The 16,769-nt window shown below is 44.2% G+C and overlaps 1 protein-coding gene across 1 annotated transcript; it reads right to left on the reverse strand.

The window, feature by feature from the left end:
- Window positions 1–557: 557 nt before the first annotated feature.
- On the reverse strand, window positions 558–16,433 carry LOC140908795 (uncharacterized). The gene is made up of 3 exons (XM_073336670.1): window positions 15,789–16,433; window positions 14,802–15,200; window positions 558–694 (listed from the first exon to the last, which is right to left on the reverse strand). Exons 1-3 carry the CDS (start codon window positions 16,369–16,371, stop codon window positions 558–560), a joined length of 1,119 nt encoding a protein of 372 aa, XP_073192771.1. The 5' UTR covers window positions 16,372–16,433.
- Between the last annotated feature and the right edge of the window lie 336 nt (window positions 16,434–16,769).

The raw sequence follows: 16,769 nt of genomic DNA on the forward strand, positions 1-16,769 counted from the left end.
CATGACATTGACCTAAATTTCCAGCTGCACAGCATCCAGTTCCAGCCCATATACTAGATCAAGAGTGTTAGCACTTATGTGGGTTAAGCACTTTATGACCAGGAATTCTGGAGGAACTGGTGGAGAAAGTAGTCCTGGACTCATACAGCTGATCACATGAGCAAGACAAGAAGTAAGGGCCTATTGCTCAGTCTGGCAGATGGGGCTCTACTGGCTGTTACTGCTTGTGGGGCTCTTCCTGGAAGTAATTGGACCCTATGACACCTTCCCATTTCCCAAATCAAACAGATCTATCTGTCCAATCTTTTTATGCCCTGCTGCTATCCAGTGAGAATGCTGCTGCAAAGATAGTTTTCTGACCCCATCACTTTGACTATGTCACCCCTCTCTTTGTATCCCTTCACTAGCTTCTCTATCATATCAAACATAAGCTATTTTTCTTCACTTTCAGGGTCTTCATGACCTATTCCCACCCTACCTATCGTCTCTCATTCAGGATCATAAAGGCAATACCTGCCTCCGATCAGCCCATGCCACCACCCTCCATTACCCACTTGTCAAATGCTCAAACAAGCACCTTTGTGCTTTCTGCCATGATGCCTCTCACAGTTGGGATGAGCTCCCTGTAACATCTGCAAAGTTACCCCATTATCCTCCTTCAAACCCTCCTCAAAAGTCTCCTTTGTTGGGACACCTACAAAAAACCAGACAACAGTTTAGGCCGTAGTCTCAGCACACCAACAGCCTATCATTTTGACAAATATTGTCTCATTGTTTCCTTGTATCCCCCTCCACATCTGTCTCTCTCTCTCTCTATCCACCTGCTGTCTCTTGTCTCATACTTAGATTGTAAGCTCTTTGGGGTAGGTACTGTCTTTTTGTTCTGTTGGATCCTGGTCCATGACTGAGACTCCTAGGTGCTATGATAATACAATTAATAACTGTGCTCATCACCATGCTATCCTTGCCCAGATCCAAGATCCCTTCCCACTTAGCCTAGCTCCCTCGAATGCACATGTTCTTCTCCCTGATTCTAAACAGGCTCCCCAAAAGCCCCAGGCCCCCTAACTTCTCTTTCAACCTTGATATCATTTCCTACCTTAGTGATATTGCAGGGAAGTTGGGGATCAGACCGTTCTGAAAGCCTTTTTATGATGCTTTGGCCAAGTGCTCTATTCTATATCCCCCAAGGCTCCACCAGGCCAGAGTCATCCCAGAATGCAATGCTCTTTCTCCCCCCTCTCCACAGGAACTCCTTAGTTTTAAAGTCTGTGACCAAGCTAGCAGAAATTTTGAAAACCAATGGGACCCCAGGATGGATAACATAGGAAAGCCTGCAGGGGAAATGGAGAAGGGGTATCTAACTGGAACTTTTAATTTCATTATAAACGGTTTCAGTTCATCTTAGCAGGGATTATTTTTGGTTCTTAATTTTCCGCACCGATTCAGCCATTTTTTAATCCTTCATAAAAGTGTTAACATTCTGTGCAGTAATTTGTGTAATGTTATACATCATGCCAGAGTTTCCTCTCCAAATCCTGAAATATTATTGGGCTAAATGTATCCACGGTATGTGACTTTAGCCCTATTATTATGGCAACAGCTATTCATCTAAAATGTTGTTTTTAATATCTCCTTATTTCAGTAACTACCCTGCTTTCTCTAAGGGGAACCAATGAAATCATTCATGCTTCCATATTATCACCTTTTCTGCAATGAATTTTATTCCTGATGTAGGAGAAAAATATAAATAAATTGTTCTCATAAGAGCATGCATTTTGAATGTGCTACTGTATCTTACTTTTCCTGGTCCCTGTGATATTTGTATAACAATGGTTGTTTCTAGTATAGTTCATAATGTGCCATATAATCAATTATGACAATAGCTGCAGATATGATAGATTCCCAACTAAACTTGATCATATATAGTTTCATTCTGAGATCATGTTTTCTGATACAGCCACAAACTAGGATCATTTTCAGTTTAGAGAGTCTTAGAAATCCAGATTTGCCTGTGACTATTCTATGTGAATAATAGAGTGACTGTAATATGTAAATAGTATTTGCTACCACATGACCAGATCCAGTATAACCACAGGCGCCCTCACCTCCAATAATTTGATTTATGCCAGTGGCAGCAGAAAATTATGCATTTTGGAAGAGGGAGGGTCAGCATCTCCAAAAGCTTATAAGAATGGCCATAACTGGGTCAAATCAAAGGTCTGTCTAGACAAGTATCCTGTCTTCCCATAGTGACTAATGCCAGATTTTTCAGAGGGAATGAACAGAACAGGGCAGTTTATCAAGTAATCCATTCCCTGTCATCCAATCCTAGCTGCTGGCAGTTAGAGGTTTAGGGACACCTAGAGCATGGGGTTGCATCCATGACAATCTTGGGTAATAGCCATTGATGGACCGATCCTCCATGAACTTATCTAATTCTTTTTTAACACAGTTATACTTTTGGCCTTCACAACATCCTCTGGAACAAGTTCCACAGGTTGACTGTGCACTGTGTGAAGAAGTAGTTCCTTATGTTTGTTTTAAACCTACTGCCTATTAATTTCATTGGGTGACTCCTCATTCTTATGTTCTGTGAAGGAGTACATAACACTTCCTTATTCATTTTTCTCCATACCATTCATGATTTTATTGACCGCTATTATGTCCCCCCTTAGTCATCTCTTTTCTAAAATGAATAGTCCCAGTCTTTTTAATCTCTCCTCAGATAGAACCTTTTAAATACCTGTAATCATTTTCATTGTCATTCTCTGCACTTTTTCCAATTCTGATCTATCTTTTTTGAGATGGAGTGACCAGAACTACAAACAATATTCAAGGTGTGGGCATACCATGGATTTATATACTGGCATTATGATATTTTCTGTGTTATCTATCCCTGTCCTAACAGTTCCTTACATTCTGTTAGCTTTGTTGACTGCCGCTACACATTAAACAGATGTTTTCAGAGAACTGTCTGCAATGACTCCAAGATCTTTCTTGAGTGGTAACAGCTAATTTAGACACTGTCATTTTGTTGGTATAGTGGAGGAGAGAGCAGTCCACTAGGGGCTCAAAGGGTGGTTTCCTTAAGCTGTTTAAAAAAAGACCACAGTCCTAAAGCAGTGTAGGTTTTCTCACATGGGGAAATTGGTTGGCCAAGCCCTTGATGAACTTGGATGTTGCTGGGGGCGCAAATATGGAAACTGCATTCACAGGTGAATGAAAAGCTATAACAAAATGGAAGGTGAATCTTGATGAAACTCAGTGATAAACCTGAAGTTTTTAAGCTCAAGATGTAGCTGAGTGTGTGAGTGAGACAGAACTAAGAGGGAGACAATCCTCTTCAGATGCATCAGGAATGGAATTGACTCCATTTTTTGCAGGTAAGACTTTCTTGTCAGTAGTTTCCTAGTATTCAGTAGTATGCTGTGTACTCTGGATGACCAGTCCATTTCTAGGCCCAAGAACCATCCAGGAGCCAGGCCTTGAGACGTAGCTGAGGTTGGGGTGCTTTAGTTTCCCTGATTCTTGTGTCTGCTGATCTGGTATCGGAGGCTGGTGAAGAGGTGGCTGTAGGGATAGATGAATCAGGTCTGGAAACGGTATCTGACTTGGCCAAACTGGTGCTATGAGAATGATTTTGGCTCTCTCTTGCTTTATTCTGTTCAGGCATTTGAGAAGTAGCAGTAAATTAAGCCTGTCTCCCCTTAGCTTCCTAGATCTGCTGTTGAAGCCAGTGCAGCCCTTAAACCCTGAGGCAGCTGGAGTGTCCATTACTGTGGTGGAGGAAAGACCTTTTGCAGGTCTGGCAAGTCTTAAACCTTGCGGTTCTGGGTATATCTTAAGCAGGAAAAAAGGCTCCAAACAAAGGAACTGAGCCCAAGCAGAAGAGCCCCTAGCCAGTGAGGGTGGAGAATGGGGTGGTCCCCCTAAAATGCACAGAAGTGCAAGAAAAACCATAACAAAGCTGAAATAAAATAAAAAGAAAGAAAGGCAAAGGATTAGCAAGACTAATCAACAGACACCACAATGTTCCATCTCAGGCTGCAGGCAGTTGAAAAGGAACTGGAGTGGTGGTAGGTCTGCCCTTCCCTATATGCCCTTGGATCGGAGCACAAGGAAGTGTAGGGTGCAGGCATTGACCCATGGACAGTGCTACCTAAAATTTCCCATCAAAGGTGCATGGGCATGCATGCACCCTTGAAATGGAGAGCCACAGGGACAACTTAAAATTCTGAATTTCCACCATCTCTAACTTTATATATCTTTTGTTTTATACTTTTAATCAAGATTCACAGATTTTTTTAAGGCCAAATGGGACTATTAGACTATCTAATCTGACCTGCTGTATAACCCAAGCTCTAGAATTTCATCCCATTACTCCACTACTGTGCCCAATAACTTGTTTGACTAAAGCATATCTTCCAGTGAGGCATCCAGTTTTGATTTGAAGATTGCCAGAGATGAAGAATCCACCACTTCCCTTGGTAGTTTGTTCCAAGATGGTTTAGTGGTCGTGATGCAATGTGACATATATATTTTTAACATGACATAGAAGCTTTTTACAAGATGCACCTGAGAGCCTTCTCTTTTAGTATATAGTTCTTTGTATCTGCATTTATTTACACCTCTTTGGCCTATGATTCCATTCAACCTCATGGGTACAACAGGTTTGGGTTGGGTCACTATTGAATTAGAGATCTTTTGGAACATCTGGGACCCATGAGAAGTGGTGTTGATGATTTAGTAGGTAATATACTTTCCTCTGACAAAACTACATAATGTTGTGGAACAGGTAGTGGACACTCTGCTGCTGTCCTTTGGATGAGAAATAAAACCAGGGTCCTATCTCCTGTGATCATTAAAATAAGTGGTCTAACCCCTGTGTCTTGGCCAAATTCCAACACACACAACTACGTTCTGCTCACTTAACTCCCTCATAGATTTTCTGATTGATATAGTATACTTATTACCATCCCCAAAACATTGTGTAGCATGTGAGAGCTTACTTCAGTGGTGAATGCAGAGCTCCCTACGTACTGTAGATTATCTTTGTATGGTGCTGCTGATTAAAAGTGCTATATAAATATAAGATCATTATTTGCAGTGCCTCTGGCTAGACAGTAGTGGGAACTTGTGTGTGTTTACAATAGCTGACAAGTTTCCAATTTATTTTCAATGAATTCCTTTTTCTGTTTCTTCTTTCCACTGTTCTTTAATTTCTCTCATTAACATTTTTCTCTTCCTGGTTTTCATTCATTTCTTCCCTCGGTTGCATTCAGACTTACCCTGACTACCCTCTCATACTTTGTGTTCTCTCACTCTCTCTGTCTCTCCCGGGCTATTGATTTTAGTGGATTTGGTAATGGTGATAAAGGGGAAGTCTCTATATATTTAACTGTAAAATTTGAAAACTGTCCTGTTCCTGATTTATTGATGTGTGTGAAATTTGGAGTTTGCAGAGGCTGTGGATCTTGGTTTGTAGACACCAAAAAACTGTGAGGTGAAAATTTAAAATAGGGTTCCATTTTCCCTCTGGTGCAGTTAGCAAATTTTTGAACACACACGAAAATGTATTAGTCCTTGGAAGAGTTAATATTGTAAGGATTGAGACTAAATTGAATCATTACAGTGTGAAATAATGATGTATGTGTGTCATAGGGCAGGTGAAAAATATGATGACCCTAGTAGAACTGGCAGGAACTCCGTTTTTTCATTTTGCGGGGAATTCCACAACTTTGCCTTTCTTTTGAGCAGGAAGAAAACGTATCAAAACCAACAAACCAAACAAATTCTAAAATTCCCGCAAAAAGGAATTCTGGAAGAAAAGGGGTTTAGACAGCTTGAAACATTTTTGTTGTATTTTGAAACATTTTGTATTATATAAAATAAAGTCAAAGTCTGAACAAAATGTTTCAAAATAAAACAAAAAAGTAATTTTGAAATGGAAAATCAAAATGTCCCATTCTGAAAAGGTTGAAACATTGTGTTCCAACCTTATTGAAATGCTGTTTAAAAATGTTCTTTCAAAACTAACTTTAGTTGAAAGATCACATTTCTGCCAAAGATTTTGCTTTTGACACATCAGCATTTTCTGGCAGAAAGGCTTTCTGTCAAAAAAAATTTCCAACCAGTTCTAGACTCTAGCAGCTTATGTTTGAATAGAGGCCTGTAAGAACACTACATTTTGGGAGGGTTTTATCTTCTAGTTCAGTTGCACCAAAGACGTGAAGGGCAAACGCCAATGACAGATACACAACAAATTAATTTAATAAGCCATGTCAACGAGCCCTGGCCCAAGCATAATAATGTTTTGAACCCCCCCATCCCCCCAGTCTTATGGTAGTTAAGGGCAAGAGCAGTTTGGAGGTTAGGACTGTCGGCATCACAAGAAACATTTTTGTTGTGCTGTTTGTATTGAATGACACTTTGTACTGCATAACCTCACTCTGAAATGACATGGCAGCATGCATCTGCCAAAAAACACATGGCATGAACCAGTTCCTTCTCCAGATGCTTTCCTGAAGACGCAATGACATTTTTTTGGTTAGGCACCTTGAAGTATCCAAGCTTCCAAGCTACAGTTAAGCACACTTAAGACCAGCAGTAGTGGTAGTAGCTAATCATGGCTGGATTCTTGTAAATGGTTCAAAGCAGAGTTTCCTGCCAATGTTACCTTTATGCCCCATGCATAAACATTCAAAGGAAATGACATTTTGGATACGTTGGGATGGCCATTACTGCAGGAAAGGTGTGTGTGTGTGTACACACACACACACACACACACACACTAAGCTTTTTCACACAATGGCTTTTCCATTCAAAGAAGGTACTGCAGAACCCATTAACTAAGTGTTCAGCGTCCAGAACTGTTTTCTTAGTTTTGAATTTACTTACATGTCATGTTTTCTGAATGTGTTTGATGTTAAACATATCAAGGCTCTGTGTGAGAAGGGATTTTATTTTGAAAGACGTTTGCCTGATGCTGCCTCTCTTCTCATTCAGTTGCTTTATTGTTCAAGTATTTAAATCAGTCTATGCTGATTTGCCCCAGTCTGCCTCCAGCTTTCACACCTCTTCTTTGCTATTTAGCTCCGTGGTAATGCCTAGTGGCAGAGAGTAATGTACTTGGATCCACTTTTATATTTAGGAAAGGGGAGCAATTACTGCTTTAAATCTAATTGATACAGCTGAGAAAACTATTGCAGCAAGATTATAGCAGTCAGTGTTTGCATGAGAAAATAGTTAACAAGGGTAAAGTTTTCAGACGCACCTAAGTCCCATTTTCAAAAGCGACTTAAGCACTTAGGAGCTTAATTCTTGTTGAAAGTCAGTGGGACTTAGGCTAAGTCACTTGGGTGCTTTTGAAAATTTTACCCCAAATCCTTACCTGCTCAGAGAAGTCTCTTCTGTCAGCAGTCAGGCTTTCTGAGTTCAGTCAATGAAATTTGGAAGCTGATTAGGCTGCTAACTTTTCAAATAGATTAAACAGCCATTCTCCCTGCCTGCCCACCAAATTTACTAATAGCTAGTTCAGAGCATTCTCCTTGTTGTTGAAGACATGAGAGAAATCCATTAATTCAATGCTGAGGTCATCACAACTTTTTTTGAACATTTGCAATGATCATCAACATGAATCAATTAAATTATAGTGTCTTTTCTTCTCATAGTGCTGATCCAGCAAAGCACTTAGCATGCACATAGCTTTAAGCATATGAGGATTCCTACTGGAACTCAAATGTTTTGCTGGATTGAGGCCAAAGATGTGGGCCTCCATCCTGCTCCCAATGAATTCAATGGTAAAACTCCCATTGTGTTCAATGGCACAGGATCAAGCCTATCTCCCTCTCATTCATTGCTGCAGTAACCTGTGAAAATGTGGCATGTGATAGTTAGGACCTGTTCAAGATGAGCCTTCAATTTCAACTGAATGAAGACTAAATATTGACAGGAATGTTTAGGTTTAACTATAAAATTTGGACTGAATAATTCCTAGTGATGAGAGAACCTCAGAAGGTCCTGAAGCTCAGTCTCAGTAAGCATCTAAAACTTTGGCTACTTACTTGAAATACCTGGACTGGTTTAGAACCTGCAGAATTGGGCTGCAAATCTTAGAAGAGTCTATATTCTGGTATGTCTGCTTCCTGGTTCCAGCCAGGACTGGAAGTTCAGAGGTTAGTAAAAAATGAAGAAAAAAAACCCCCACAATTAAATAATCAACCTTTCCCCCACCCCAACCAAAAAGAAAAATGTACATTTGGCATCCAGCTTGAATTCCGTGCTAAATTCTGTAGTAGTGGGAATTTTATTCTATTCCTGTCATCTATGAATACTAAGGCACTGTGCAGCCTAGAAAGCCTGATGATAGATGTTATTTACACTCATCTACTTGTCTAAATCACCTTGAGATTTTAAAACCCAGGGAATTACAAGTCTACCTTTCTGCCAAATAACTTATCGGGTCTTGGGAAAGTCACTTCACCTGTCTGTGCCATGTTTCTTCTTCTACCCCATGCCTGTCATGTCTGTTTAGACTAAGCTCTTTGGGGCTGCCTCTTTTACAGTGTCTAGCACAATGGCACTTCTGTCTTGGTTGAGGCTTCTAAGCACAAATGTAATACAAATAATTAAAATAAGAACATTCTGAGGCAACCCATTTTGTAACTACAGACTCATGCTGAAATACTGATGACTTGCATTACTTCCATTTACAAAATTTGGATTTGGGGGGCAGAGGTGAGATATGTTTGTGTTCGTGGTGGGAAACGAGGAGGAGGAGGAAGAGTATGACCAGATAGCTATTGTCACTATAAATTGTAACATCAATATCCTGTCTTGGGAACTCATTATCTCCCTATTCTAGGCAGATCCCTACTTTGGAGAGGTAAAGAAGCTGAGCTATTGTTTCCTGTTGATAGTTATCAATTATGATTATTGGTTATAATCCAAAGTGAATGTAGTGCCCAGAAAAGATGCTGCATTGGCAGTCCTGTGGACAAGATCTCTTTAGCAACAGAACAGATATATATATACTCCTGGGGGAATTCTGTGTCACTGCATGTGCACAGAATTCATGGCCCTGCAGATTTCTTTGCTTCCTCGCAGAAAAATGACTTCTGATGGGGAAGCAAAGGAAAGCACAAGAGCGGTCACGTGCCCCTCCCCAGTAGCACAGGCGAGTTTGTTTGGGTGCCCGGAGAGCTGGCAGAGACGTAAATCACCACCAGAGTGGGAGGGCTGGGCAATTGTGTGTGAGAGACAGACACTCTGTCCCTCTCATTCACTATTGTGGCATGCTCGGTGTGGAGGGGCAAGGCTTTGGGGTGTTTCTCAGGAGGTAGGTCTGGGGCAGATTCTGTCCCATCAAGCAGAGCAGAATGTAGGAGCCTGCCTGCTTAGTGAATTGCTCCCATTGTTCTTAATGAATTTCCCCAGGAATATAAAACAGCTGTAAAAGTTTCAAGGCTCCTTTACATTGCCGGAGTGGTGTAAAAGACAGTATGGCCTTATAAATGCTTATGGTGCTTTAGTGATTAGAACTAGTCTAAATTTTTGGACTGAAAAAATTTCCTATCAAAATGTGCTCCATGAACTGTTTGCTACTGACCTTTCTGGAGATGGTCAGTAGCCCATATAAATTGTGAGTTTGAGTCCCCAGCCCTCGCTTGCTCTCCAGTTGCCTATGATGTAACATTGAGCATGTGGCTGCATATATCTGTTGACTAATAACTAGAAGTAAAGGATAATAATAGCTACATTACTATTAGACAGAGGGAGTTTGGGGATTTCTTCCAATACTCCCCACTCCCATTCTCCATCCATTGTATTGTAGTTTAAATAAATTACCAAAATAATTTAAACCAGTGTGATTATAGTCTGTTATTTTAACAAAATATGCAGAATTTTAAAATATTGTGGGCAGAATTTTTAATTTTTTAATTAATTCCCCCAGGAGTAAGAGATATAGTGTTGGCAGTCACTGTGCAAACTTTCCTAGTCCACCAATGTCTTAACTGTTTCTGGAGAAATCTCCTCTAAGAATGAGAGACCAGCTCAGTTTCCATGCTCATTCAGTGTTTAGCTGAGATTACCAAATAGAGGGGCTAATTGTGAATGTGTTTGGGTTTTATATTAATTATGTGAATACCTGTGCACTAGGAAGTGAACTTACATAATCTTCACAACTCTTCATCTACTTTTCATCTTTTTCAAGGCTCAGCTTTTTCAGTGCCTCTCTGAAATCTGTATGAGGACTAGGAGCAGTGAGCTAAAGTTGAACTGAGGTAAGACTAAGATAATGGTTTAGGAAGAGAAAAGCACTTTGAAAAAATTGCCTCCCTTAGAGCAACCCCAACTACCAGAGCATCTGCCCTCAGACTGGTAAATCAGTCTATTGCCTTGGAAACCTTTTTACCTCCTCAGTGCTATTGGTTACCCACATAGCCATGACAACAAAACAGCTCTCACTTCTCTAGGCAATTGGACAGAAGTTGTGCCCCATCTATCAAACTCAGAACTTGTCACAGTGATCTGTGCATTTGCCCCATCTGGGGCTTGCTTATCACAATTCATTTCACATAGAAATAAAGAGACAGTCTGTAAAGTGCTCTCTAAAATGGAGAATCCAGTCTTCTTAACAACACAGACTGGTCTCAACACATCACTGGTGCTCTGCGCTCTGTGCTGGCTTCCCACTAAATATAAGGCATCCCAGTGCAAGATATTTGGTTTGGTATTTAAAACCTTCCAGGGGTTTGGCCCTAGCTCTCTAAAATGAAGCCTCTATCTTTGCAACAATGACCTCACATAACTGCTATATCCCACTGGAACAATGACACCGTTAACTCAAAGAGGGTGCTTTGGAGTAAAAAAAAGAAAAATAGAACTTTCACAGTAACTTCACCTAGACGAAGGGTATGTCTACACTACGAAATTAGGTCGAATTTATAGAAGTCGGTTTTTTAGAAATCGGTTTTATATATTCGAGTGTGTGTGTCCCCACAGAAAATGCTCTAAGTGCATTAAGTGCATTAACTCGGCGGAGCGCTTCCACAGTACCGAGGCTACAGTCGACTTCCGGAGCATTGCACTGTGGGTAGCTATCCCACAGTTCCCGCAGTCTCCGCTGCCCATTGGAATTCTGGGTTGAAATCCCAATGCCTGATGGGGCTAAAACATTGTCGCGGGTGGTTCTGGGTACATATCGTCAGGCCCCCGTTCCCTCCCTCCCTCCGTGAAAGCAAGGGCAGACAATCGTTTCGCACCTTTTTTCCTGAGTTACCTGTGCAGACGCCATACCACGGCAAGCATGGAGCCCGCTCAGGTAACCGTCACCCTATGTCTCCTGGGTGCTGGCAGACGCGGTACAGCATTGCTACACAGTAGCAGCAACCCCTTGCCTTGTGGCAGCAGACAGTACAGTACGACTGGTAGCCGTCATCGTCGTATCTGAGGTGCTCCTGGTCGCCTCTGTGAGGTCGATCAGGAGTGCCTGGGCAGACATGGGCGCAGGGACTAAATTTGGAGTGACTTGAGCAGGTCATTCTCTTTAGTCCTGCAGTCAGTCCTATTGAACCGTCTTATGGTGAGCGGGCAGGCGATACGGACTGCTAGCAGTCATACTGTACCATCTTCTGCCGAGCAGCCATGAGATGTGGATGGCATCAGTCCTTCTGCACCGTCTGCTGCCAGCCAAAGATGTAAAAGATAGATGGAGTGGATCAAAACAAGAAATAGACCAGATTTGTTTTGTACTCATTTGCTTCCCCCCCTCCCCTGTCTAGGGGACTCATTCTTCTAGATCACACTGCAGTCACTTACAGAGAAGGTGCAGCGAGGTAAATCTAGCCATGTATCAATCAGAGGCCAGACTAACCTTCTTGTTCCAATAAGGACAATAACTTAGGTGCACCATTTCTTATTGGAACCCTCCGTGCAGTCCTGCCTGAAATACTCCTTGATGTAAAGCCACCCCCTTTGTTGATTTTAGCTCCCTGAAGCCAACCCTGTAAGCGCCCCTCCCAGCGTCAGAGCAATGGCAAATAATCGGGCATCTGAGAGTGCTGTCCAGAGCAGTCACAATGGAGCACTCTGATGGGGCTAAAACATTGTTGCGGGTGGTTCTGGGTACGTGTCGTCAGGCCCCCGTTCCCTCCCTCCCTCCGTGAAAGCAAGGGCAGACAATCATTTCGTGCCTTTTTTCATGAGTTACCTGTGCAGACGCCATACCACGGCAAGCATGGAGCCAGCTCAGGTAACCATCACCCTATGTCTCCTGGGTGCTGGCAGATGCGGTACGGCTTTGATGCACAGTAGCAGCAACCCATTGCCTTCTGGCAGCAGACGGTGCAATACGATTGGTAGTCGTCCTCGTCGTGTCCGAGATGCTCCTGGCCACGTCGGCTGGGAGCGCCTGGGCAGACATGGGCGCAGGGACTAAATTTGGAGTGACTTGACCAGGTCATTCTCTTTAGTCCTGCAGTCCTATTGAACCGTCTTATGGTGAGCGGGCAGGCGATACGGACTGCTAGCAGTCGTACTGTACCATCTTCTGCCAGGCAGGCAAGAGATGAGGATTGCTAGCAGTCGTATTGTACCATCTTATGCCAGGCAGGCAAGAGATGAAGATGGCTAGCAGTCGTACTGTACCATCTTCTGCCGAGCAGCCATGAGATGTGGATGGCATGCAGTCCTTCTGCACCGTCTGCTGCCAGCCAAAGATGTAAAAGATAGATGGAGTGGGTCAGAACAAGAAATAGACCAGATTTGTTTTGTACTCAGTTGCCTCCTCCCCTGTCTAGATCACACTGCAGTCACTCACAGAGAAGGTGCAGCGAGGTAAATCTAGCCATGTATCAATCAGAGGCCAGGCTAACCTCCTTGTTCCAATAACAACGATAACTTAGGTGCACCATTTCTTATTGGAACCCTCCGTGCAGTCCTGCCTGAAATACTCCTTGATGTACAGGCACACCCTTTGTTGATTTTAGCTCCCTGAAGCCAACCCTGTAAGCCGTGTCGTCAGTCGCCCCTCCCTCCGTCAGAGCAACGGCAGACAATCGTTCCACATCTTTTTTCTGTGCGGACACCATACCAAGGCAAGCATGGAGGCCGCTCAGCTCACTTTGGCAATTAGGAGCACATTAAACACCACACGCATTATCCAGCAGTATATGCAGCACCAGAACATGGCAACGCGATACCGGGCGAGGAGGCGACGTCAGCGCGGTCCCGTGAGTGATCAGGACATGGACACAGATTTCTCTGAAAGCATGGGCCCTGACAATGCATGCATCATGGTGCTAATGGGGCAGGTTCATGCTGTGGAACGCCGATTCTGGGCTCAGGAAACAAGCACAGACTGGTGGGACCGCATAGTGTTGCAGGTCTGTGACGATTCCCAGTGGCTGCGAAACTTTCGCATGCGTAGGGGCACTTTCATGGAACTTTGTGACTTGCTTTCCCCTGCCCTGAAGTGCATGAATACCAAGATGAGAGCAGCCCTCACAGTTGAGAAGCGAATGGCGATAGCCCTGTGGAAGCTTGCAACGCCAGACAGCTACCGGTGAGTTGGGAATCAATTTGGAGTGGGCAAAACTACTGTGGGGGCTGCTGTGATGCAAATAGCTCACGCAATCAAAGATCTGCTGATATCAAGGGTAGTGACCCTGGGAAATGTGCAGGTCATAGTGGATGGCTTTGCTGCAATGGGATTCCCTAACTGTGGTGGGGCTATAGACGGAACCCATATCCCTATCTTGGCACCAGAGCACCAAGCCGCCGAGTACATAAACCACAAGGGGTACTTTTCGATAGTGCTGCAAGCTCTGGTGGATCACAAGGGACGTTTCACCAACATCAATGTGGGATGGCCGGGAAAGGTGCATGATGCTCGCATCTTCAGGAACTCTGGTCTGTTTCAAAAGCTGCAGGAAGGGACTTTATTCCCAGACCAGAAAATAACTGTTGGGGATGTTGAAATGCCTATATGTGTCCTTGGGGACCCAGCCTACCCCTTAATGCCATGGCTCATGAAGCTGTACACAGGCAGCCTGGACAGTAGTCAGGAGCTGTTCAACTACAGGCTGAGCAAGTGCAGAATGGTGGTAGAATGTGCATTTGGACGTTTAAAGGCGCGCTGGCGCAGTTTACTGACTCGCTTAGACCTCAGCGAAACCAATATTCCCACTGTTATTACTGCTTGCTGTGTGCTCCACAATATCTGTGAGAGTAAGGGGGAGACGTTTATGGCGGGGTGGGAGGTTGAGGCAAATCGCCTAGCTGCTGGTTACGCACAGCCAGACACCAGGGCGGTTAGAAGAGCACAGGAGGGTGCGGTACGCATCAGAGAAGCTTTGAAAACCAGTTTCATGACTGGCCAGGCTACGGTGTGAAAGTTCTGTTTGTTTCTCCTTGATGAAACCCCCCGCCCCTTGGTTCACTCTACTTCCCTGTAAGCTAACCACCTTCCCCTCCTCCCTTTAATCATTGCTTGCAGAGGCAATAAAGTCATTGCTGCTTCACAGTCATGCATTCGTTATTCATTCATCACACAAATAGGGAGATGACTACCAAGGTAGCCAAGGAGGGGTGGTGGAGGAGGGAAGGAAAATGCCACACAGCACTTTAAGCACAGCACTTTAAAAGTTTACAACTTTAAAATTTATTGAATGACAGCCTTCTTTTTTTTGGGCAATCCTCTGTGGTGGAGTGGCTGGTTGGCCGGAGGCCCCCCCACCGCGTTCTTGGGCGTCTGGGTGTGGAGGCTATGGAATTTGGGGAGGAGGGCGGTTGGTTACAGAGGGGCAGCAGTGGCAGTCTGTGCTCCAGCTGCCTTTGTTGCAGCTCAACCATACACTGGAGCATACTGGTTTGGTCCTGCAGCAGCCTCAGCATTGAATCCTGCCTCCTCTCATCACGCTGCCGCCACATTTGAGCTTCAGCCCTGTCTTCAGCCCGCCACTTACTCTCTTCAGCCCGCCACTTACTCTCTTCAGCCCTCCACCTCTCCTCCCGGTCATTTTGTGCTTTCCTGCACTCTGACATTATTTGCCTCCACGCATTCGTCTGTGCTCTGTCAGTGTGGGAGGACAGCATGAGCTCGGAGAACATTTCATCGCGAGTGCGTTTTTTTTTCTTTCTAAGCTTCACTAGCCTCTGGGAAGGAGAAGATCCTGTGATCATTGAAACACATGCAGCTGGTGGAGAAAAAAAAAGGGACAGCGGTATTTAAAAAGACACATTTTATAAAACAGTCGCTACACTCTTTCAGGGTAAACCTTGCTGTTAACATTACATACATAGCACATTTGCTTTCGTTACAAGGTCGCATTTTGCCTCCTCCCACCGCGTGACTACCCCCTCAACCTTCCCCCGTCCCTGTGGCTAACAGCGGGGAACATTTCTGTTTAGCCACAGGCAAACAGCCCAGCAGGAATGGGCTCCTCTGCGTGTCCCCTGAAGAAAAGCACTCTATTTCAACCAGGTGACCATGAATTAGATCTCACTCTCCTGAGGATAACACAGAGAGATAAAGAACGGATTTTGGTTGAATGCCAGCAAACATACACTGCAATGCTTTGTCCTACAGTGATTCCCGAGTACGTGTTACTGGCCTGGAGTGGTAAAGTGTCCTACCATGAAGGACGAAATAAGGCTGCCCTCCCCAGAAACCTTTTGCAAAGGCTTTAGGACTACATCTAGGAGAACCGCAAATGCCAGGGCAAAGTAATCCTTTCACATGCTTGCTTTTAAACCATGTATAGCATTTTAAAAGGTACACTCACCAGAGGTCCCTTCTCCGCCTGCTGGGTCCAGGAGGCAGCCTTGGATGGGTTCGGGGGGTACTGGCTCCAGGTCTAGGGTGAGAAACAGTTCCTGGCTGTCGGGAAAACCGGTTTCTCTGCTTGCTTGCTGTGAGCTATCTACAACCTCCTCCTCATCATCATCTTCTTCGTCCCCAAAACCTACTTCCGTATTGCCTCCATCTCCATTGAAGGAGTCAAACAACACGGCTGGGGTAGTGGTGGCTGAACCCCCTAAAATGGCATGCAGCTCATCATAGAAGCGGCATGTTTGGGGCTCTGACCCAGAGCGGCTGTTCGCCTCTCTGGTTTTCTGGTAGGCTTGCCTCAGCTCCTTCAGTTTCATGCGGCACTGCTTCGGGTCCCTGTTATGGCCTCTGTCCTTCATGCCCTGGGAGATTTTCACAAAGGTTTTGGCATTTCGAAAACTGGAACGGAGTTCTGATAGCACGGATTCCTCTCCCCATACAGCGATCAGATCCCGTACCTCCCGTTCGGTCCATGCTGGAGCTCTTTTGCGATTCTGGGACTCCATCATGGTCACCTGTGCTGATGAGCTCTGCATGGTCACCTGCAGCTTGCCACGCTGGCCAAACAGGAAATGAGATTCAAAAGTTTGCGGTTCTTTTCCTGTCTACCTGGCCAGTGCATCTGAGTTGAGAGTGCTGTCCAGAGCGGTCAGAATGGAGCACTCTGGGATAGCTCCCGGAGGCCAATACCATCGAATTGTGTCCACAGTACCCCAAATTCGAGCCGGCAACGTTGATTTAAGCGCTAATCCACTTGTCAGGGGTGGAGTAAGGAAATCAATTTTAAGAGCCCTTTAAGTCGAAATAAAGGGCTTCATTGTGTGGACGGGTGCAGGTTTAAATCGATTTAACGCTGCTAAATTCGACCTAAAGTCCTAGTGTAGACCAGGGCTAAGGGCTTGTCTACGTGGCACCAGCAAAGCGCACTGGGAGT

Source organism: Lepidochelys kempii, chromosome 3 (assembly GCF_965140265.1).
Source record: "Lepidochelys kempii isolate rLepKem1 chromosome 3, rLepKem1.hap2, whole genome shotgun sequence".
Classification (NCBI taxonomy): domain Eukaryota; kingdom Metazoa; phylum Chordata; order Testudines; family Cheloniidae; genus Lepidochelys; species Lepidochelys kempii.